Source organism: Dendropsophus ebraccatus, chromosome 3, assembly GCF_027789765.1.
Source record: "Dendropsophus ebraccatus isolate aDenEbr1 chromosome 3, aDenEbr1.pat, whole genome shotgun sequence".
Lineage (NCBI taxonomy): Eukaryota > Metazoa > Chordata > Amphibia > Anura > Hylidae > Dendropsophus > Dendropsophus ebraccatus.
In genome coordinates, this window is record NC_091456.1 from 69,834,063 (window position 1) to 69,858,811 (window position 24,749).

The 24,749-nt window shown below is 43.0% G+C and overlaps 1 protein-coding gene across 2 annotated transcripts in view; it reads left to right on the forward strand.

Annotated features, from left to right (window-relative positions):
- SNAPC3 (small nuclear RNA activating complex polypeptide 3) overlaps positions 1–23,292 on the forward strand; it is a 34,923-nt gene extending 11,631 nt beyond the window's left edge. Inside the window, exons 2-9 of one of the 2 annotated variants that reach the window (XM_069964287.1) lie at positions 29–112; positions 9,648–9,729; positions 10,796–10,900; positions 11,653–11,802; positions 14,641–14,723; positions 16,769–16,933; positions 19,284–19,391; positions 21,528–23,290. In XM_069964287.1, the coding sequence (XP_069820388.1) occupies positions 29–112; positions 9,648–9,729; positions 10,796–10,900; positions 11,653–11,802; positions 14,641–14,723; positions 16,769–16,933; positions 19,284–19,391; positions 21,528–21,675 (925 nt within the window). In that variant the 3' untranslated portion in view covers positions 21,676–23,290. Of the gene's footprint in view, positions 1–28; positions 113–9,647; positions 9,730–10,795; positions 10,901–11,652; positions 11,803–14,640; positions 14,724–16,768; positions 16,934–19,283; positions 19,392–21,527 lie in introns of both variants that reach the window. The other variant, XM_069964288.1, reaches the window with a different exon arrangement.
- The last annotated feature ends 1,457 nt before the right edge of the window (positions 23,293–24,749 follow it).

Sequence of the window (24,749 nt, forward strand, 5' to 3'; positions counted from 1 at the left end):
CCAATAAAAAATTCTCATTTTTCTTTAGTGTGAACTCATTGAGAAGTAATGAGGATGGAGAGGAAGCTAATCCGGAGATAATTCCTGAAGATAGCTGCCTAGTGACTTTGAGGTATGCTTTGATCATCAGTGAGTAAAGATATAACATCTTACCTAAAATTGGATCTTTTACCACTCATTAGGGGAATCTGGCAAGAGTTTCATGCTCTTCATACCAGTATCAAGAAGGGACAGGCTCCCTTATCACTGTAAATGATGATGCAATGTGAAACACTTTGTTTAAAACCAATGATTTATCCCTTATGCTTTGTTGACCGATCTTTCCCTATACACAAATAGGGGGAGATCTATCATTCGAGCCCAAGAGGAGGTAGAGAACCTGACCAGAACTGCCATGGAAACTTAAGTTATGTTCCCAGACGGTTTTAAAACTATACTGTGAATTATTGCAACATTTCTGTGAAATTCATACTTTGTTCTAAGGAAGCCTGGCCCTGTTTCATGCTGCCCCTGGTTTGGGCAGCTTTAGACTCCTGACAGGTTACATTCAAAGGTGTTGTCCAGCGAAAATCTTTTTCTTTCAAATCAACTGATATCAGAAAGTTATATAGGTTTGTAATTGACTTCTATTTAAAAATTTCAAGTCTTCCCATACTTTTTAGTAACTATATGTCATACGGGAAATGTTTTCTTTTCAGTCTGACACAGTGCTCTCTGCTGACATCTCTGGCCAAGACAGGAACTTTGTCTCGGTTTTCTATGAATCCCCATAGAAAACCTCTCCTACTCTGTACAGTTCCTGTCTCGGCCAGAGATTTCAGCAGAGAGCACTGTGTCAGACCGAAAATAAAACAAAATTTCCTGCAGTACATACAGCAGCTAATAAGTATGGGAAGACTTGAGATTTTTTAATAGAAGTAAATTACAAATCTGTATAACTTTCTGACACGAGTTGATTTGAAAGACAAAGATTTTCGCTGGATAAACCCTTTAGAGGTGAAGGGGTATCTATCAACACCTTTACAAAAAATCTGGTATAACATTTTTTGTGCAAAACGCACAACTTTTTGCACGTGATTGTTTGAAAATTTGCAGCAATTTTCAGGGAAACCCTGCACAAAAACTATTGATAAAATATCCCCCTTGACTGTTTCTAAATTGGCCATCTCCATATGGAGAAGACTATCTTTGGTTTGTAAAGTGCATTGAACTTGCTGTCCTAAAGGGAAATAACAGTTTGTGTTTTTTTTCCCTTTGCGTCTGCTTATACTCCCCCTTTGCTTATTCGATTTATCTACAGTTCTACAAAACAGGATTTTTATTCATAATGTGCCTTTATAGTTTTAACATTTTACGTCTTTACACTAATACAGGAACTGCTCCATGTCCCTCTGATTAGTTCTATAAAAGAGATCTTACTTTGATATCCAAAAATTCTTTATGGCTACATTAATGAGAACGTTAAAAATAAAAAAAATAGTACTGAAGGCGTATAAAATGTAGCCTCAATAGATAAAGGTTCAGCTGTTATTATCAGCTCTAAAGGAAATGTGTCCAGAAAGTTATTTTTCTTTTTTGTTTCTGTATATTAATTTGATTTTACAAAAAGTAAAAGTACATTAAAACTCATACCCAGGACACTACTAGGGGTTATATGTAACTGCACAGGTTTAATGAGTACCTGTCTTTAAAAATAACTTTTGAGACCAAATTGGCTTTATAGGAGGAAGATCCAGTCCAGAAAACATTAGGAGAATACAGGCAGTGACACAAGTTGGGGAGGCACGGATAGCTAATTGGGCGGTGGCATCACTGGACACTGCAATATTTAAAATGCATATTATAGATGGCTGTAAGCTGCTGCTTTGGCAGTCTCTGAATTTTTTGTGTATAGTTACTGTGTGTCTCCGAAAATAAAACAGAATCTTATATTTTTTTCTTCTCGGAAAAAAAGGCTTATTTATGGTGTTATTTTCTCTATGAACAACATTTGCACATTATTCTGGGTTTGTTTCTTGTACTCATGGAGTAGTTTTTCTTTTTAGAGTAGAGCTTATATTTAACCCCTTTGTGCTGCAGCTAGTTTGGGCCTTAATGACCAGGCTAATTTTTCAAAATCTGACCTGTCTCACTTTATGCTCTTATAGCTCAGTGATGCTTTAACGTATGCTAGCGATTCTGAGATTGTTTTTTCGTGACATATGGCACTTTATGTTAGTGGCAAAATTTGGTCACTACTTTGTGTGTTTTTTGTGAAAAACATCAAAATATCATGAAAAATTAAAAAAATTTGCATTTTATGAACTTTGAAATTCTCTGCTTCTAAAAAAAGAAAGTCGTAGCACATAAATTAGTTACTAAGTCACATTACCAATATGTCTTCTTTATTCTGGCATAATTTGGTAAACATATTTTACTTTTTTAGGGTGTTATGGGGCTTACAAATTTATCAGCAAATTATCACATTTTCGTGAAACTGATTTTTTTAGGGACCAGTTCTTTTTTTAAATGGATTTAGAAGTCTGGTATCCTGAAAACCCCCATAAGTGACCCCATTTTGGAAACTACACACCTTAAAGAATTAATCTAGGGGTATAATGAGCATTTTAACCCTACAGGGGCTGGAGGAAAGTATTCACAATTAGGCAGTAAAAAAATTGAAAATTTTAATTTTCCAATAATATATACGTTTAGATTAAAGTTTCTCATTTTCAAAAGGAATATGAGACAAAAAGCACCCCAAAATTTGTAATGCAGGTTCTCTTGAGTACAACGGTACCCCATATGTGGGCGTAAACCACTGTATGGGCACACAGCAGGGCTCAGAAGGAAGGGAGCGCCAATTAGCTTTTCCAATGCAGATTTTGCTGAAGAAGTTTCTGAGCGCCAGGTGCGTTTGTAGTGCCCCTGTAGTGTCAGCAGAGAGAAAACCCCCCATAAGTCACCCCATTTTGGAAAGTACACCCCTCAAAGAATTCATCTTGGTGTGTGGTGACCATTTTGACCCCACAGGTATTACAGGAAAGTATTCAAAAGAAGACAGTAAAAATGAAAAACTGGAATTCTTCCAATAATATGTTCGTTTAGTTTGAAATTTCTCAATTTCACGAGGAACAAGAGGAAAAAAGTACCCCAAAATTTGTAACGCAGGTTCTCCTGAGTACAATGGTACCCCATATGTGGGCATAAACCACTGCATGGGCACACAGGAGGGCTCAGAAGGGAAGGAGCGCCAATTAGCTTTTTCAATGCAGATTTTGCTGCAGAAGTTTCCGAGCGCCAGGTGCGTTTGCAGCGCCCCTGTAGTGCCAGCGGAGTAAAATCTCGCCATAAGTCACTCCATTTTGGAAAGTGCACCCCTCAAAGTATTCATCTTGGTGTGTGGTGACCATTTTGACCCCACAGGTATTAGAGGAAAGTATTCAAAAGTAGACAGTAAAAATGAAAAACTCAAATTTTTCCAATATTATGTTCTTTTAGTTTGAAATTTCTCAATTTCACGAGGAACAAGAGGAAAAAAGTACCACAAAATTTGTAACGCAGGTTCTCCTGAGTACAATGGTACCCCATATGTGGGCGTAAACCACTGTATGGGCACACAGGAGGGCTCAAAAGGGAAGGAGCGCCAATTAGCTTTTTCAATGCAGATTTTGCTGAAGAAGTTTCCGAGCGCCAGGTGCGTTTGCAGAGCCCCTGTAGTGTCCACAGAGTAAAATCTCCCAATAAGTCACTCCATTTTGGAAAGTGCACCCCTCAAAGAATTTATTTTGGGGTGTGGTGAGCATTTTGACCCCACAGGTGTTTGAGGAAAATATTCAAAAGTAGACAGTAAAAATGAAAAACTCGAATTTTTCCAATAATATGTTCCTTTAGTTTGAAATTTCTCAATTTCACGAGGAACAGGAGAGAAATGTCACCCCAATATATGTAAAGCAGGTTCTCCTGAGTAGAACAGTACCCCATATGTGGGCATAAACCACTGCATGGGCACACAGCCGGGCTCAGAAGGGAAGGAGCGCCAATTAGCATTTTCAGTGCAGATTTTTCTGAAGAAGTTTCTGAGCGCCAGGTGCGTTTGCAGTGCCCCTGTAGTGTCAGCAGAATAGATTCCCCCCAAAAGTCACCACATTTTGGAAAGAGCACCCCTCAAAGAATTCATCTTGGTGTGTGGTGACCATTTTTACCCCACAGGTATTAGAGGAAAGTATTCAAAATTGGCCAGTAAAAATGAAAAACTCGAATTTTTCCAATAATATGTTGGTTTAGTTTGAAATTTCTCAATTTGACGAGGAACAGGAGAGAAAATTCACCCCAAAATCTGTAACGCAGGTTCTCCTGAGTAAAACGGTACCTCATATGTGGGCATAAACCACTGTATGGGCACACAGCAGGGCTCAGAAGGGAAGGAGCGCCAATTTACAGGAGCAAAACCGCAGCTAGTAATGGTTATTAGAATAGCGCAGTTACTAAAATAAAATAAAAAAAATGAAATTACAGGTAATGTGGGGTGGTTACGGGCAACCAGGGGTGGTTATGGGCAACCTGAGGTGGTTACAGGTAATCTGGGGTGGTTACGGACAACATGGGGTGGTCACGGGCAACCTGCTGTGGTTACAGGCAACGTGGGGTGGTTACAGGCAACGCGGGGTGGTTACGGGCAACGTGTGGTGGTTATGGGCAACGTGTGGTGGTCACGGGCAACCTGCTGTGGTTACGGCAACGTGGGGTGGTTACAGGCAACGTGGGCTGGTTACAGGCAACGTGGGCTGGTTACAGGCAACGTGGGCTGGTTACGGGCAACGTGGGCTGGTTACGGGCAACGTGGGCTGGTTACGGGCAACGTGGGCTGGTTACGGGCAACGTGGGCTGGTTACGGGCAACGTGGGCTGGTTACGGGCAACGTGGGCTGGTTACGGGCAACGTGGGCTGGTTACGGGCAACGTGGGCTGGTAACGGGCAACGTGGGCTGGTTACGGGCAACCTGCTGTGCTTACAGACAATCTGGGATGGTTACGGGAAACGTGGGGTGGTTACGGGCAACCTGCAGTGCTTACAGACAATCTGGGGTGGATACGGGCAACGTGGGGTGGTTACGGGCAACCTGCAATGCTTACAGACAATCTGGGGTGGTTACAGGCAACGTTGGCTGGTTACGGGCAACCTGCAGTGCTTACAGACAATCTGAGGTGGATACGGGCAACGTGGGGTGGTTACGCGCAACCTGCAGTGCTTACTGACAATCTGGGGTGGTTACGGGCAACGTGGGGTGGTTACGGGCAATGTGGGGTGGTTACGGATAAACTGAAGTTCTTATAGGCAATCTGGGGTGGGTACCTGTAATCTGACATGGGCACCGCAATCTGGAGGGGGTCATTGGCAATTTGGGGTGGTCAGAGGCAAGGTGCGGTGGTCAGAGGCAAGGTGCGGTGGTCAGAGGCGACGTGCGGTGGTCAGAGGCATTGTGGCGTTGTCAGAGGCATTGTGGCGTTGTCAGAGGCATTGTGGCGTGGTCAGAGGCATCGTGGCGTGGTCAGAGGCATCGTGGCGTGGTCAGAGGCATTGTGGCGTGGTCAGAGGCAACGCGCAGTGGTTACGTGCAATCTGGGGGGGTTACATGTAATCTGGCATGATTACGGGGAACCTGGGGGGGTTATGTGCAACCTGGAAGGGTTACAGACAATCTGGGATTGTTACTGATAAACTGAAGTGCTTATAGGTAATCTGGGGTGGGTACATGTAATTTGGGGTGGTTACGGGCAATCTGGAGGGGGTCACTGGCAATTTGGGGTGGTTACGGGCAACGTGCGGTGGTTACGGGCAACGTGCGGTGGTTACGGACAACGTGCGGTGGTTACGGGCAACGTGCGGTGGTTACGGGCAACGTGCGGTGGTTACGGGCAACGTGCGGTGGTTACGGACAACGTGCGGTGGTTACGGGCAACGTGCGGTGGTTACGGGTAATCTGGGGAGGGGTTAGGGGTAATTTGGGAGTAAACTGCAATTATTACTATAATAAAAAGTGTGTGTTTTATTTTTTTGTATGTTTGTCACTTTTTGTACTTTACATATTCATTTTCACTGTATTACTATGATTACTGTGATATTTTCTATCTCAGTAATCATAGTTCAGTGACAGAGACCAAATTGGTCTCTGTCACTTTAAATTTTCAGAGTTGGCTGGTTGTGAAGCGCATGCGCACTTCATGACCAGCCAGGACGTCGAGGAGGAAGGAGCTCCGTCGATCCGGTGAGTATATGGGGAAGGGGGGGGTGACTGGGGGACGGGGGTGACAGGGGGGGTGGGGGACGGGGGTGACAGGGGGGGTGGGGGGCGACTTGGGGGGTGGGGGGACATCACTTTTTATCCCCTGTCACCAATCATTCATGGTGACAGGGGATAAAAAGTGCCGGGAGCACATGGCACAAGCGATCAGCGGTATATAGTATATACCGCTGATCGCTTGTACCGGGACCCCACAGGGGGGTCCCCGATGACTGCCCCATGCTCTCCGCTACCTCCGGTGGCGGAGAGCATGGGGCTTTCATTCATTTTAACCTTTTAATCGCTGTGAACCGACGTTAGTCGGTTCACAGCGATAGCGGCGGCCATCTTGGAAATGATGGCCGCCGGGGGAGGGGGGTTAGTTATCGGGGCACTAGGGGGGGCTGATCTGAGGTCTGGGGGATACTTATTTCATCTCCCCCCGTCGTAGATTCACGGCGGGGGGAGATGAAAGGTGGCGGCGGCACCGGTACTCTCATTTACCGACGGTCGCCGCTATAACGTTAATAGCGGCGATCGTCGGTAAGGGGGGGGGCCGGGACGGACCTCACACACTGCCCCAACCCCTCAGCTACCTCCGGTAGCCGGGGGGATGGGGTGGGGGCCGTCCCGGCCCCGCAGCCTTATTCTCTGCCATCGCCGTAAAAAGCTGATGGCAGCAGAATAAGGCCCATTAGTGACCGCCGTAGAAAGCCGTATCGGCGGTCACTAAGGGGTTAAAGTGTCACTGTCATTATAACTTTTAAATCTAAATCAGCAGTAGATGTGATATAAAGCAAGTTTGCAATTTACATTCATTATTTATTTTTTAGTTATCATGGAAAACAACATGGTTTTCCGGTTTTCTGGCCTGGGATACACAAAGTCCTGTGTTTCCCAGGTCATCTGAGCACTCACAGAGAGAAGACAGTCATGTGACTCTCTGTACTGGCCATAATTCCTGTGTTTAGTCTGTTTTTTTTTCTACCAGCACAAGTCAGAAAATCTGCCTTCAGGAAACTGGACCTGGATTTCTGATAAGTTCAGCTTTGTTTTCCAGCATGATAACAACAACAAAAAAATAATGAATGTATATTACAAACTTGCTATAATTTACATCTACTGTTGATTTAGATTTTGAAAGTTATAGCTACAGTGACACTTTAAAGTCTACTCCAAAAATTCTGCAAAATCAAGCTAGGGCTTATTTTAGGGGAAATTAGAACAATTTGATGAGAAACAGTTAGGGTGCATTTACACAGATATTTATCTGACAGATTTTTTTTAAACCAAAGCCAGGAACAGACTATGAATAGGTCATAAAGGAAAGACTGAGATTTCTCCTCTTTTCAAATATATTCCTGGCTTTGGATTCAAAAATCTGTCAGATAAATCTGTGTGTAAAATCACCCTTAGACATGAGTGCAATTTGAGTATGCCCAAGTCTAATTGTTTGGCATTTGATTACTTGTGGCTGAAGAAGTTGGATGCAACCCTGTGAAGTCCAGAAAAACATGAACTAAACAACCATAGGCCTGAAGACTGTATCCAATTTCTTCAGCCACTGATATTCAAATACCTAACGATTGGACTTAAGCATGCTCGAGTTGTGCTCATCTCTAGTAGCAACATAAATATTACGAAATGAAGTATGGTTCCAGTTTAAACCTATATAAGATGCCTAATAACTGCACAGGAAACAGCAGAATTTTGAATTCCACTTTAATTAAAAAGAAAACTTGCATTAATATAATTAAGTGCAACGCAGTACGACCTCGCGCGGGTGTGGGCGTTCAGAGCGGGGTCGCGCGGCTACCCCGCTCTGAACCGCGGCAGTCCCAGGTGCCGCTTGTAGCCCGGGACGGCCGGTATTAGTGGGCACGGTCCGATCGCCGTGCCCGCTTATACAGTAATCAGATGCAGCTGTCAAACATGACAGCTGCATCCGATTACCCGATACAGCATTTCCCTGGTGTCTAGTGGCGGAGATCGCTCCCCCGGGACAACGTCCCGGAGGAGCGGTCTCAGTTACTGAAGACGGCCGGGGACCACTCCAAGATGGCGCCGTCCCCGACTCGGCACTTGTTTGTTTTCGGCTGCAGCAGCCGAAAGCAAACGAGTGCCGATCTCATTGATCTTTGCTGTATATCTATACAGCAAAGATCTCAATGAGAGATCAAAGTGTATATACTAGAAGTCCCCCAGGGGGGCTTCTAGTATATGTGTAAAAAAAAAAAAGAAAAAGTGTTGTCATTAGTAAAAAAGCCCCCTCCCCCAATAAAGTCTGAGTCACCCCCCTTTTCCCAGGTTTTACATAAAAGTGAGTAAATAAATAAACATGTTTGCTATCGCCGCGTGCGTAATCGCCCGAACTATTAATTAATCACATTACTGATCTCGCACGGTAAACGGCGTCAGCGCAAAAAAATCCCAAAGTGCAAAATTTTTGGTCGCATCAAATCCAGAAAAAATGTAATAAAAAGCGCTCAAAAAGTCGTATATGTACAATCAAGGTACCAATAGAAAGTAAACATCATGGCGCAAAAAATGACACCTGACACAGCCCCATAGACCAAAGGATAAAAGCGCTATAAGCCTGGGAATGGAGCGGTTTTAAGGAACATATATTTGTTACCAATGTTTTGAATTTTTTTACAGGCCATCAGATACAATATAAATTATACATGTTATATATCGTTTTAATCGTATTGACTTGAGGAACATGCATAACAAGTCAGTTTTACACCAGGGCGAATGGCGTAAAAACACATTCCCCCCCAAATAAAAGAAATGCGTTTTTGTTTTTCAATTTCACCACACTTTGAATTTTTTTTCTGGTTTCGCAGTGTACTTTATGCAAAAATTCAGCGTGTCATTGCAAAGTACAATTAGTGATGCAAAAAATAGGGGCTCATGTGGGTCTGTAGGTGTAAAAATGCAAGTGCTATGGCCTTTTAAGCACAAGGAGGAAAAAACAAAAACGCAAAAACGAAAATTCGCCTGGTCCCGAAGGGGTTAAAGGTGGTTTCAGGCCATTTGTAATAATTTTATAATTCTAATATATAATAACTTAAAGGGGTAGTGTGGCGCTAATCATTTATTCACAAAATAACAAACATTACAAAGTTATACAACTTTGTAATGTGTGTTATGTATGTGAATGGCCTCTTCCCCGTGTTCCCCAGCCGCGACTTCAGAGTGTCATTGCTGCATACCACCATCTCTTTTCAGTGCTGTATCTCTACTATTTGTAGTTTGCAAAGTCCTGCATTTTCTAAGAAAAAAAGAAAAGTCTCAGTGCAGTATATCTCTAATTACTGATGTAGGCAGAAAATACAATATACTTTTTTTTTTTTATTATTATTTTTTTATTTGACCCCTTTAGTATTCGGAACAAAATCAATGAAAGACGTAAGCACTTGATAGTTGACCGGGCGTTCCGACAGGAGACCTTCCGTTATGAAATGGTGAGTATGCCAATAGAACTTAAATATTATTACATTTTAAGGAAACAATCAGACGTGAATATTTGGTATGAGGACTATACCATACGCACACCATAGATGCAAGGGCGGATTAATCATAGGCCCCAGGCTGTTCACTAAGCCCGGGCCCCCTTACCCCACTGGAGCTATGGCAGCACTAGCATAATACAATAGCCTAATAATAGATAATGTCTTATTTATCATGTATCTGTAAAGTTTTATGAAATTTGGTTAAATGACTTTGCACCAGGGTCATTGCTGGTGTCGGCCATTAGCAGCGGGTGTATTCTGAACATTGCAGCAGACACCGTTTTCGTTAAATGTTACTCTGGTTCCACAAGTGTAGCTTTTTGGGATGTAAAGAGGTTTCCATTCCTGGTCCTTTTCTTTCCACATGATAAAAACAGGCTGAACATCATATTGCGGTAACCTCATACTGAATAGATGGGCATGTTATTGTATCAGTGTGAGTCCAGGATAAGGAGCTGTCAGTCATGGTTGGATGGGTTGAAATCCAATCCGTTTAATTGCTCTTTCCCCTGCTGGTAGACTCCTATGACAGGACATCAGATGTCACTTTTTATAGCCAGCTTACTTATATGTCTTCACATGCCTTTTGTGCACCGAAATATCTTACTAAGCATTAACCCTGTTGAGGAGAAACAGCTGCACAAGAAGCTGCTATAAGGTATAAAAATTAATAGTAATCCCTGAATGGTCATATGTTATAATATTTTCAGTGTACAATTACCCTTGACCTTTGTGAAGTCAGGGTGTGCACGGTTAGCTGTGGTATCAGTGCTTTACTCTTTAGATTTCTGTATGGTGCATAGTATATGCGTAATGCATTTCAGAGTATGTATAGAACATATCCACAGCTGAACCATCAGGGAATGCTGAGAGACTATGGCTTACAGCTTTGTGGGCTATAGTCTGTGGCTACATACAAGGTAAATGATGAAGCGTACTGTAAAAGGGGTGATACAAATGAAAATAAGATAAGAGCAAGAATTGTGTAGAAAATTAATGCTCTTTCCTTTATTTCTAGGAGTCTCGCGGTACTGGAACAAGACCAGAGGATCCGTCCTACATGGTTGATGAGGGAGAACTGGTGCTAACTATGAATGTTTTATATCCTGTTATATTTCAAAAGGTTTGCATTTACCAAGGCCGTATTCACACCCGTGTGTTTAAAAGTATAAAAACCATACAAACTAAAAGGATGCCAACAACTGATGCTGCTATGTGCCACACAGCAGAATTTGTTTCCCCTTGATGTAATTCATGAAGGAAAAACAAAAAGTATTGCAACAAACATTTTTTTTTTTTTTTTTTTTTGCTGGACACAACAGCGCTTACTGTTATGCTATGCTTGCTTCTATACAGCAAGGGGGGTCCGAAAGTGGGGGAAGGGGGCCAGACCGGTTATTTAAACACATTACAAAGTTATATAACTTTGTAATGTGTTTTAAATAAGCTAAAAAATATTTTGTGGGAGTTGTCCTTTAACCATGGGGCTAGATATTTCAGCCTGTTCCTGCCGTTACTAAGCTGAACTAATTCATTGAACTAGATTCTATGAATTACAAATGGTATCCAACTATTTAGTCACCTATGTTAATGAGGATAACCCTGATGGATGGTTACAGCCTCATTGGTTCTACTAAAGCGGCTCATTCCTAGTGCTATCTTCTGGCTGGTAAGGTGCTAGCTTACTGTGAAGCAGAGCTGCATTAAAAGTACCCCAAGGAAACCATTCATATATTTTCCTAGTAATTATACAGGGATGTGAAACTGTCACATTGTACGTGAATAGTAAAATGGGTCATAAAGCTGTATAGTTTTATGGGTTACATAACTGATATGAAAAACTTTAAACTTATGTCTCGTATTTTCTTTTTCTAGCACAAGATGTACAAGCCCTATGAGACAATTCTGGTGCTTGGTAGCCAGAGGCTGGCAGAACTTCGAGATGCCATTAAGTGTGTCAGTGACTTACAGATTGGAGGAGAATTTAGCAACAATCCAGACCTGGCACCTGAAAATGTTTGCAAGGTAAAAGGCAGTAAAAGCCTTCTGTGTAACATATATGTCATATGTGAAAATTATATGTCCCTTTCAAGATGTCCACTATTATCATGTATATTTTAGTTCTTCTGATCTATAATCATCTCCCTCAGTTAAACATGTATAAATGTTCTGTGTATACCTGTATGACCACTCTTGGGTGGTGATCATAGATAATTATAAATTATGAAAACTTTATTCAGTATGCATGATATCATGTAGATTTTTAGACTCCAATAACTGTAACTTAGCTTATGTTATTTTTTTTAATTAGCAGAGGAAAAAAGTAGAGTACCTGTCATGAAATAAAACTTTTAACGTCTCAAGGAGACGTCAAAGGTTTTTATCTTTCAAGGTTTGAGTGTTCAGACCATGACCAATCGGACGAATGAGCGTGCAATCCCACTCCCCGCTCTGTCAGTGTGAAGAGACATATACCATAGACTTGCATTATGCAGCCTTCTCCTTCTGTTGCAGAGCTAGTAGAGGACCGCACCGGTTTGTTCTCCTGATCGGTCGGGTGCTAAGCACTCAGAACTTGACATTTCTCTCTGACATGTCAAACGTTTGTCTTCGTCACGGTGCCTTTTTGAAGGGGTATGTCAGCTGAAAATGAAAAATGCAGGACTCAAAGGGTTTACGATGATCAAACAATTACTAATATACGTGCATAGCTTGGGTCCGCTGTCTTCTCAGATTGCTGAACAGGACACGTGATCTTCCTGGCTGCGATTTCTCGTCTTCCTGTGACGTCCCGAATCACTTCATCTTCCAGTCGCTTCCTGAGTACAGTGACATCAGGTTCCCGGGGGCTGGGTTATGTCCTGGACAGCTCAGCCTCCCCTCGCATGTGCAGTACAATTCTATTATGGTTGTACTACGTATGCGGTAGGCTCTCATATCTGTACTCAGACTGGTCATGTGCTAGCTGGTTAGCTGGAACAGTACAAGGGACATATCTGGCCACTATTAAAAGACCAGGCTACAAGGTGGGGGCGGGGCTATACCTAGCCATAGGGGGTGTGTGGGGGTAGGCTGTACTTGGCTACACCTGGCTACAAGGGTGGGGAGGGGGTTTACCTGCCTGAAGAGGTGGAAATACCTGGACCTGGCTACAAGAAAGGGCATGTCTAGCCATGGGGGGTGTATCTGGCTGCAGGGGACATCCCTGGCTATAAGGGGCATGCTGTGTAATGTGGTGATTTATGCTGCACAGTAAACTGCAGTTTGTGAGAACCAGGGCCTGTTGTAGAGGAGGCTAGGGCTGCAGCGCCAGAGCTATGACATCATTGCTATATACACTGCAGTTTTGCCTCTGGCCTCTATGCGTGCTGTGTAAGAAAACAGGCAACGCTGCATGTAAACAGAGCTGTATGATGGCAGATGAAGCTGATAGAGAAGAAATAAGTATGTGGGGAGGTTTGTTTAGGCTTTGGCAACACAGCTTGATGTTTTTTGGACAATGTCATAGAAAAACTCTTAAGGCTATGTTCACACTACGTAAAAGTATGGCCGTTGTTGCCATCTGCAACAACGGCCATACTTTATGCAGTGTGGAACATTGCCTACATTTCTGTGGGATCCCGGTCGGAGCGTATACACATCATATACGCTCTGGCTGGGATCCCGTGCGGCGCCGCAAATAACTGACATGTCAGTTTTCTGCAGCCGTAATTCAATGAATTGCGGCCGTAGGAAACCCTGTCAATTCACACGATGAAGCAAGCGGCTCCGGCTGCTTGCTTCATTGTGTGCTGTGAGAGGTTCTGATGCGGGCGCCGTGATGCACCCGCATCAGAACACTGTGGCCGGAAAGATCATCCGGACGGTACTTAAGTACCGGCCGGGATGATCCGGGCAGAGACCGGCCGTTCCGTGATCCAGCCGGGTCATGGAACGGCTGGTCTCATACGTAGTGTGAACGTAGCCTTGAGGTGAAATCCCACAAAAGGATAAATTTGTATAAATCACATGCTAAAAATGTTGGAAGAAAGTTCGACAAAAAAAAAATAAAATAAGAACTTGCACAGCTACAAAGTAGAATAAGCTAATTGTCAACAGATAAAACTATACTAAAGCACAGTAACCTGAATAAAGTGATTGGTCTCTTTTATTAGTATTGAAGATCTGTAAATGCATCTGTCAGTTGGAACATTGTGTTTTATCTTTTGGCAGCACATTATAGAGTACTGAAAGGATGATGGCTATCTTTATATGCATCCAAGAAGGAGAAGTTCAATGTGAGAAATCCACTTTAGGCGTTGCAATCATCTGCGCCTTTATCTCCCCCCTGACCAGCTAATGCGGCCAGTGTATGGTAATAATGGAAGAATATGAAACTTCCGGTATATGAAGTTGCCCGATATTTCATAGACTTCTATTATGTCAGTACATTGCTCGTTATAGCAGTTTAGAGCGGAGATGAAGGGCTGAGCACAGGTCAGGTCAGCACTCGCTTGCTGCTCATACCCCGCTCACTGCCGCTGCCATTACACGTGCCAACAGCGAGTGGGTAGTGTTGGGGTCGGGGGCAGCTGCAGGAGGCGCTCCCCAGATGGTCTTTACATCTATTAAACGGAGCGACGGCTAGCAGACCGTCATTATTATTGAAGTTTTTTTTCAATCTGTTGAGAGACCAGAATCAGCCGACATTGTGCATGTCGGCTGATTGTTGCCTTTTACCACTGGCTATCACACCAACCAAATACGGCTGATAATCGCTTGGTGTAATAGGACCTTTAGATCCTCACCATTAGATCCCACCCAGATCACTATTCTATTTTAGACAACTTTTTCTTTTTCTAACTAGTTTCACCTTTATTTCAGGATCTCTTCAAATCAGCTTACTTCTATTTTGAAGGAATATTTTACAATGATATGAGATATCCAGAATGTAGAGATATAAGCAGGTAAATTACAGTTTTTTTTTTGTTTTGTTTTTTTATACCCAAGTCAGTTGTTGTTTGAATTTCCTGATAAGAAATCTGGTTGGATTTTCAGGTTGTGTAAAGTGGGCCTACGTTGGAGATTTATCAAGCTGTTTTACGGTACAAATGTCCAAACCCATAGGGGTCCATTAGTTATGGACACCCTTAAGGATTTTTCCTGAAAGGTGTACGTTCCAGAAGATACGTCAGAATTTTATAGATCCTGTCCTATTTTTGTCCAGAATTCCGCCACAGACTCAACTATAGAAGTCTATGGGATCGTTTGAATTCCAGACGCTTTTCTGATGCACATCCAGATTGGTTGACAGCAGGGTTCTCTTTAAGCTGCGTGGTGTGTGGCCGTGCAGCTTAAAGAAAGGCCCCGTTCTTTGCCGCAATCTACCCTCTCAGCCTGGGATCTCTGAGCAGGGGCTGTTAAAGCTCACTGTAGCTGCGTCCTCCTCCAGACAAATATACAATTGTAGAATGACTGGCACTGCCAGTACCCGCTCTGCCATACATTCCCATAGACTGCAGGAACGAGCTTCCCCAGTATTGGTCAATGTGATGATGTGACATCATCGCACCTGCCTAGGGATCCAGTCCCTGCCCGCGAGAGATTGGAGAAGAGGAGAGGAGCTGCGTGGGAGCGATGTGTTAGAGGAGTTTTGTTTTTTTTTTCTTTAAAAACACATGGGTACGGAAATCTGTCCGGATTTCAGGTCGTGTGAAGGGGGCCTTACTTTATATCATCTTTAGCCTAGGTAGTGACATCATCACAGAAAAAAAGACAAATTTGGACACAAAAACACAGAAAAATGCAACAGCTCACTGCAATGGCAAGATACAGACATGAAAATAGTTAAAAGCAGCCCCCCAACTGAAAAAAAAATTCCCACAAAAATAATGAGCCTCTTGGTTACCATTTGCAAACAGTGTAAACCACCCCACCACAATAAGGTGGCCTCATGCTCAGGGCAGACCCTACACTGTACTATGGCCTCTCAATGGCATGTAATACGCCTATGTTCTGGGCATGCAAGATCCGTCTTATGCTGGTATAAGATGGATCTTGCATCCCCAGAGCATAGGCGTATTACATGCCATGGAAAGGCCATAGTACAGTGTAGGGTCTGCTCCGAGCATGGGGCCACCTTATTGTGGTGGGGTGGTTTACACTGTGTACAAATGGTAACCAAAAGCCTCATTAGTTAAAAGCAGCCCCCCAACTGCTTAAAAAAATTTCCACAAAAATAACGAGGCTTTTGGTTACCATTTGTACACAGTGTAAACCACCCCACCACAATAAGGTGGCCCCATGCTCGGAGCAGACCCTACACTGTACTATGGCCTTTCCATGGCATGTAATACGCCGATGCTCTGGGGATGCAAGATCCATCTTATACCAGCATAAGACGGATCTTGCATGCTCAGAGCATAGGCGTATTACATGCCATTGAGAGGCCATAGTACAGTGTAGGGTCTGCTCCGAGCATGGGGCCACCTTATTGTGGTGGGGTGGTTTACACTGTGTACAAATGGTAACCAAAAGCCTCATTTTTGTGGGAATTTTTTTAAGCAGTTGGGGGGCTGCTTTTAACTATTTTCATGTCTGTAGTGGGTCTGTATTTTACCATTGCGGTGAGCTGTTGAATTTTTTTGTGTTTTTTGAGTGACATCATCAGCCTTCCCTACCTTTCACCACTTCATTCTGATCTGTGTCTGTCTGTCCCCAGTGTTTTAATTTATTTTTATTTTTTTTTTAGGCAGTTTAATGAACATATCATTTTGTTGCTAACAATTCTGGCCTTTCAACTTTGCAGCCTTTTAATTCGACCATATTGGTCTGTGTGAACACTGTTGCATCATTGACATTCCTTTTAGGGTGGTTAGAAAGTAGCTGCTACAGTCGTGTCAAGGCGACACATCATTTCTATAGTGGAGTAAACTCAACTTATCAAACTCAGCTTATATGGCAGTACTAAAGTTTTTGTATAAATTCACCCTGTGTTTGAATTTTTTTTCAGAACCACAATTGAATGGTCTGAATCCCGTGATAGAGGCTATGGGAAATTTCGGTCAGCCAAGATGGAAGAATTTACCTTTAATGACCTAAATATAAAAATTGGTTTTCCCTACTTGTACTGCCATCAAGGAGATTGTGAGCACATTATTACTGTCACAGATATTAGGTAGGTCAATAACTAAGTATTTTTACCATAACACTGAGATTACAGGGAATTTACAGCAAAGTCTGTATTAAAAATCAGAATACCTAGGCACAATTATTTTACATAAAGGAACTGCATGCACAATTGTTCTGCAGTTGGAAAAATAAGTATTTGATACACTGCAGATTTTGGCAGTTATTCCACCTACAAAGAATGGAGAGGTCTGTATTTTTATTTATTTATTTTTTTTAATCGTTGGTAAACTTCGCCTGTGAGAGACACAATCTATGGGGAAAAAAATCCAGAAAATTAAATTGTATGATTTTTAAATAATTATTTTGCATTTAATTAATTGAAATAAGTATTTGATACAATAGAAAAACAGAACTTAAAATGTAACTCATTTAAATGTCATTTTTTTTATAAATCAATAAATCAATAGTACAAGCAATTTTAAGAAACTCAGTAATAGTTTTTATTAAAGGGGTTATCAAGCGCTACAAAGACATGGACACTTTTTCCCCCTACTGTTGTCTCCAGTTCAGGTGTGGTTTGCAATTAAGCTCCATTTACTTCAATGGAATGGAGTTTCAAAACCCCGCCCAACTGGAGACGAGAGGGGGAAAAGTGGCGATGTTTTTGTAGCGCTGGATAACCCCTTTAAGAAAAGGAGTTTCCTTCTGTACTCAAAAAGCTGTTTTCATACCTCCCCTACTCACTTCAGTAGAAGCAAGATTTCTGTGTCAATTATGCTCTGTGGAGGGGGGATGGGTCGAGGGGCTGAGTAAGCACGAAGAGGAGAAAAGGCAGCCTTGCACAACACAACATCCTGCAATCTTCTTTCAACAAGCTTCCAAATAAGCACTTTCTGATCTCTGCATCCAGCGTTTTATGTGCCCAGACAGTCTGCAAACTGCACAAGCTGGCTCTGTCCTCTTCCTGCTCAGTCATCCCCCTTGGCCCCTCCCTTCTCCATAGGTTATAATTGACTCAGCAAACCTGTCTTCACTTTGCTTCTCTGTAATGAAGACGGCTTTGCCTGATAATGTACAGATCAAAAGTAAGAGGGAGAGGTTGGAAAACTGCTTTTTGAGTACAGAAAGTCTTTTTTGCCTAATAAAACCTATTAAAGAGTTTCTTACAATCTTGTACTATTGATTTCTACAATAAAAATTTAAATGACAGTTACACTTCAATATTTGGTAAAGAAACCTTTGTTTTGCAATTGCAGACATTTCCTGCAGTTCTTGACCATGTTTGGACACACTGCAGCAGGGTTTTAGTCCCACTCCTCCACACAGATCTTCTGAACATCGTTCAGATTTTAAAGGGGTACTCCAGCGTGGGGGCACTTTTGCGCTGGGACCGGGGACGAGGTGGCCGAGGGAAAAGACCTCCACTCACCTCCCCGTTTCTCAGGTCCGCTCAGCCACCCGGTGAAGGAGGCGGGCACCGGAGCGCCGCGATGCGGGACCCGCCACTGGAACCGGGGAGGTGAGTGGACATCTTTTCCCTTGGCCCCGGTCCCAGCGCAAAAGTGCCCCCACGCTGCAGTACCCCTTTAAGGCTGTCACTGGGCAACATTGAGTTTCAGCTCTCTCCAAAGATTTTCTATTAGGTTCAGGTCTGGATAGAAGCTTCCAAATAACTCCTGTAAATGCTTATTCAAAGAAAAAAAACACACAAGAAAGTTAAAGTGTAACTGTCATTTTTTTTTTTTTTTTTTGCAGAAATCAGTAGTATAAGCGATTTTAAGAAACTCTATAATAGGTTTTATTAGCCAAAAAAGCCTCCTTCTGTACTCAAGAAGCAATTTGCCCGCCTTCCCCCCTGACTTCTTATCTGTGCATTATCAGGCAAACACGTCTTCATTACAGAGAAGCCAGTGAAGACTGGCTCTGCTCTCTCCATTCTATCCTTATGGAGGGGGGAGGGGCCGAGGGAGATGAGGGAGCAGGAAGAGGTGACCTGAAGGTCAGCTGTTTGTAGACTCTCTGGGCACCTAAACCGCAGGATTCTGGGGTCAGAAAGGTCAGTGCTTATCTATGAACTTACTGAGAGAAGATTGCAGGGTGTTGTGCTTTGCAAGACTGCTCCGTGCTCAGTCACTCCTAACAGCCCCTCCCCTCTCCATAGCCACATAATGGAGACAGAAATCCTGCTGCTACTGAAGTGAGGGGGGAGGCTCGGAGATTGCTTTTTCAGTCCAGAAGGTAACTATTTTGGTTTATAAAACCTATTACAGCTGTTGATATTTAATGTTTTCACGAAAATCACCCTGAAATGACAGTTACGCTTTAAGTATATGGCTGTGTTTCATGGTTTTTGCCTTTGAAAAACTGAGTTTTCCGTTTATTTCCCTTTTTAAAAGGTTAATACATCACGAAGACTGTTTAGATAGGAGACTTTATCCACTGCATATCCGAAAACATTGGTTTTGGACAAGAAAGTGCAATGTGTGTAAACTGTATGTTGCAAAGTAAGTGTCTTCTATGGAAATGGGTAGTTCTGAAATGTAGTTATGTTGTATCAATACGTGTATATACAATATTGAATGTACTCCTAATTTCCAAGTGGCACAATGTCATCATTTTCCTTATGCTGCTATGTCAGCTTGTATGGCGACATTTTGGCAATTAAATGTTGGTCATTTATGTCTCGCTCATGAGGTCTCCTTGCTGGTTGGCTAATATCTGTCAGGCACTGACATAAAAGGTAGCTGTGTACATATTAGAGTTTAGAGGCAACTTTTACTTTTGGCTGAAGTCTTGAATAAAGCATATGCTGTACTTTAGAGAATTCTAGGTATTTACACTAATCAAATTTTTACTTCCTTTTCAAATGCTTTCACTTTTTAAGCTATTAGATTAAATTACGCTTCCCTGTGCATTTTTTTTCTTATGATTTTTTTTTATCACCCACCTCATTGAAATCAGCAGCACCCATTTATTCATTGTCATAGGACCTAACAATCCTTTTTTTTTTTTTTTTTTTTTGTAAGGCATTCCATTTCAGTGGGCAGGTAAGCATATTACTGCCCTGCTATTGGTAGATAGTAAGCTCACACTACTTGACACATTGGTAATTCCCTGATTGCTTACAGCATTTAATTAAAGGGAATCTGTCAGCACCTGGGCCCTACCACTGGTGCCAACAGTGTGCTGTAGCTGGCAGTCCCCTGGTGAGCATGGTGCCTTTTTGGTAATTTTCCGTGCAGTGGATTATGTACAATCTCACGTCTCCTACTCCTACACGGCTCAGTGTTTGTGTCACACTTTGGCACACCTCCCCAGTCCTCCCTCTCCTTCATGAATAATCAATGCTGCCCGGCTTCCAACAGATATAGTTGAATCTCCAAGCCTGTGCAGAAGCTGTGGTCTAGGTATAACTCACCTGTCTAGAAACCAGCACCAGCAGTTCATTCTTTGGTTCAAATCCCCTGAAGGAAATATAGTTCTTTATTTTTTTTATTTTCTTCTCATGATTGGGAATTCTTTGCACTGTTAAAAATTATACAATCAGGTCCAAATTAGTTTAGTATTTTAATTCAGTCATAAAAAGAAAGATGCATAAACCACTTCACAGACAAATAACCAAAAGATTCCATGCTCAATAGGGGACTGCCTGCTACAGCACACTGTCAGCACCTCAGGTAAGGCCTGGAAGCTGACAGATTCCCTTTAATTCCTAATAAGTTGAAATACCATTCTGTTACCTCCATGCTGCTTCACTACAAAGCGCCCCAATGAAGTCTGTCATAATACAGGCATGTCTGATTTGTATTTTAAATTACATGGACATTGCATTACGTGGCACACCAAACTTTTTAAGTTTTTAAATATAATCCCTAGTGAGTTTGTATTTCTGCAGAATTTAAAGTGACACTGTCACCTCCTTTTTGCATTATGACTTCTCTAGATGTAAAGGGTAAATTTAGCAGTTTTCATACCTTATTTTAGTTCATACGTCATGGAGCTTTTTCCAGAAAAAAGTGATCTTTTGTTATCTGTGAATTGTGCTATCTGGGCAGGGCTTTACGGCCGAAGCGCCACTTAGCCCCGCCCACAACACCACAGTTTGCCCCACCGCATGACATCATCGGCGCATAGGCCCTGCCCCCTCGACGGCCATTGGTACAGGCCAGCCTAAAGGTCTAGGCCATTGGTATGGGCCCCCTCTAGGTCGGCCCATACCAATGGCCACGGAGGGGGCAAGACCTATGCACCAATGACGTCAGGAGGGGCGGGACAAACGGTGGGGTTGTTGAGTGGCGCTTCGCCTGTGAAGCCCCGCCCATATTGCACAATCCGCAGATGTTAAAAGATCACTTTTTACTGGAACAAGCAGCATGACGTATGATGTAAAATCACGTACGAAAACTACTAAATTTACCGTTTACACCTGTGTAAAGAAGTCATAATGCAAAAAGGGTGTGGCAGTTTCACTTTAAGGCTAAGGGTACATTCATACATTGCTTGTCTGCTGCAGTTTTGAAGTAGTGTTCAATCATTTAGTTATATTGACATCAAAATTTGGCAGCAAACATGGTACGTGTAAATGTACTGTTAGTCATCAATAAAGGAATGATTCATAATTTATCTTCTCTGTGTTTTAGGTGGGTAACAAACAAAGACAGCTTTGCTCCAGATGACCCTTGCTTTTTCTGTGATGTTTGCTTCAAGATGCTTCATTATGACACGGAGGGCAATAAACTCGGAGACTTTCTTGCATATGCTTATGTTGACCCAGGAACTTTTAACTAAAATTAAAAATTTACAAGACAAGTTTATCAAATATCAGGACACTCTGATGAATTCCATGTACATGAAATGAACAATAATGTCACTAACTTTTTATTTATTAATTGTTCACAGGGTAACTACAGTTTGGTACGTCTGAACTGAAGGTTTGAAAAGCTGCTATTGTACATAGATGTATCCTTCAATACACATACTGTAATTTGCCATAAGACCTTGTGATATTTCTTTGAAAGGTTTTCATATTCTATTTGTTGGGCAGAATATCTACTGTTAAAATGAATATCCTTCCATGATTGCTTTCTTTAATTGGGGTTATGAGGGAAGTTAAGTGAGCTCCATTGCCATCAAGGAGATTTAGGAATACACAAAAAAAAACAACATAGGGTATATCTGTATTGACTAGACACCTGCTCACACTGTAACACCCCCACCAAAGGCAACAGTGGCTGATGCTTTGCGCTCACCTTCTATGCTGGATGAGTGAACAGTGAGCCGAAATGAGAAGTGATGTTGGAGACGTTAAAGAGAGCACCATGCATCAGCCACTGTTGCCTTTGGTGGTGGAGGTGTTATAGTGTGGGCAGGTGTGCCTTGTCAATGCAGGACTGCCCTACAGAATGCTAGTGACAAACCCATACTACTTGAATAACATCATTAATGCAGTCATTGTGACTGCATAACCCACACAGGCTTAATATTCATGGACAACAATACTCAAGCTTGAGTTTCCATTTTTAGGGAACAGCTGCTGGAGACTGGGGTACCTCACTTTTCTCAGCTGAATTGACATGTAGAGGCTTGAAACTCTGTGCCCCAGAACCTCAATGACATAAGGGGAAACCTCAGCAGACAATAAGTCATCTTGTGAACAGCAAGAGATGTCACTGTCAAGCTGTAATTGATGCACATTCAAGGGCACATGAAGTTATTGAGACATTTGATTTTTTTTTTAAGGGTATACCCACCACTTGTTAAAGCAGAGAGAAAAAGGGGGGGGGGGAGGTACCCGTGGAGGGCTGTTGGTTTAGTTGTGGGTCCTAAATGGTTAGCTAGGACTCTAACCTTGTAGGCACTTGGGCTTTGTCACCCCAGCAGAGGATCAGGGGAAGGGCTGCTGGCCGTGGAGACCTAACGTCTGTGATACTTCTAATTTTGGGGCCTGTCGAATGGATACAAGCAGTTACTCTTGGATCTGATGTAAGGAACAATTCCGGAAACGTGTTATCTGCTTCGTAAGTATCATTTTATTTGTTTGTTGCTATTTTTAATTTGGCGTTAATCTGGCCCTGTTGCACCACTGGTTTTTGTTTCAATAAATAGTTTAAGATGAGGGAATCTCCATTGCATGCTTTTAATTATAGTAAGAGATGAGCAAAGCAGATTCGTTTTGCTTCATACAAAACTGATCTGCGTTCATATACTTAAAGCAGGTGGCTTCTTGCAGAGGGAGGCTACGCCTGGGGACTGCCTGGAAGACACTGATCCATGTTTTCCTGGCGGTTCTCGGATGCTATCCTCCCTCTGCACAGAGTGGGCAGCCTGAGGGATATGAGTGCAAAGCAAAACTAATCTGCTTTGCCCATCTCTTAATATAGTGCAACTGTCTTGTCAAACAACTTTAAGCAATTTTAAGAAAATCTGAGTACAGAAGGAAGCTCTTTTGTCTAATAAAATCTGTTTTCCCTCCTCCCTCTCACTACTTAAGTTTTTGAAAAATGTATGTACCTTTTATTTTACTACTTAAACTGGGCATTGTTGGAGTCATACTGACCTGAAGAAAATAGATAATAATTTTAGATTTAGATTTTTTTTTTAATGCAGGTGTGCTCAAGCAAGGCTTAAAGGGAACCATTCACCCCGTGGCCCCCGGCAGAAACTGACATACAGTGACATAAAGGTCAATATACTTACCACATCGCTCCCGGTCCCGTCCCGAAGCCCGTTGTTGACACGGAGAAATCGACGATTCTTCTTCTCGCACCCATTATGGTAATGAGCGCCGCCGGGTCCGAAGTCCAGCCTTCTCCCCGCCTCCGACACTTGATTGACGCCAGGTCCTCTTCCTCCTCGTCTTCTTTCTTCTCGCCGGATCCCGCGCAGGCGCCGTGACAGTCGTTTTCGGCGCATGCGCAGTTCACAATTGAAGCCGCTCCGCAGCTTCACTGTTTACTGCGCGTGCGCCGATTTGCTCGAACACCGTATCCTGTTTACCGCGCAGGCGCAGAAGAGGTGACGAGACCATCACAGCGGCGCCTGCGCGGGAATTCGGCTGAAGACTGAAGACGTCAATCAAGTTCCAGGAGGCGTGGATGGGCGGCGACGAGAAGAGGACCTCATGAATAAGTTGGACTCGTCCGTCGTTTCCTATGGACGTTGGACTCATCTCAGCTCATTACCATAATGGGCGGGAGAAGAAGAATCGGCGATTTCTCCGTGTCAACAACGGGATCCGGGACGGGACCGGGAGCGATGTGGTAAGTATATTGACCTTTATGTCACTGTATGTCAGTTTCTGCCGGGGGCCACGGGGTGAATGGTTCCCTTTAAAGGAGAAGTCATTTTCAAAATCTGGCAGCCGGCTGGGGGTAATTTGATCAGGAGTATGAACTTACCTCTCCCCATGCCTGTGGTGAGTGGCAGGACCGGCCTCGGGACCTGGTCCGAGATCTCTGGTGATCACACGTCACGACCCGGCTGATGGACTGGCCTTCTGGTGGGGGTCCTGGAGCTGCTCACCGCGGGCACGGGGAGAGGGAAGTTCTTACTCCTGATCAAATTCTCCCCTGCCCCTGCTAGATTTCAAAAAATGGCCTTACCTTTTCTTTAATATACCAAAAAAGGTCCACCCCCACTTTTGGTGCCCAGTGCTGCTGCTTAGCACTTCCTGGTATCTGTCTTGACACAAAGGGGGACATTTATCAAGACTGGCGTATGAGTATGCTACTCTTAAAGCCCCGCCCCCTTTTTGCCAGTCATATTTACTAAGAGGCGAATACCTCTTAGTACAGCCGGCCCTGCACCCTGCGTAGGCATTGCGCAAAATTGTGTAAACCTCTATTAATCAGGTGCAGGTGCTG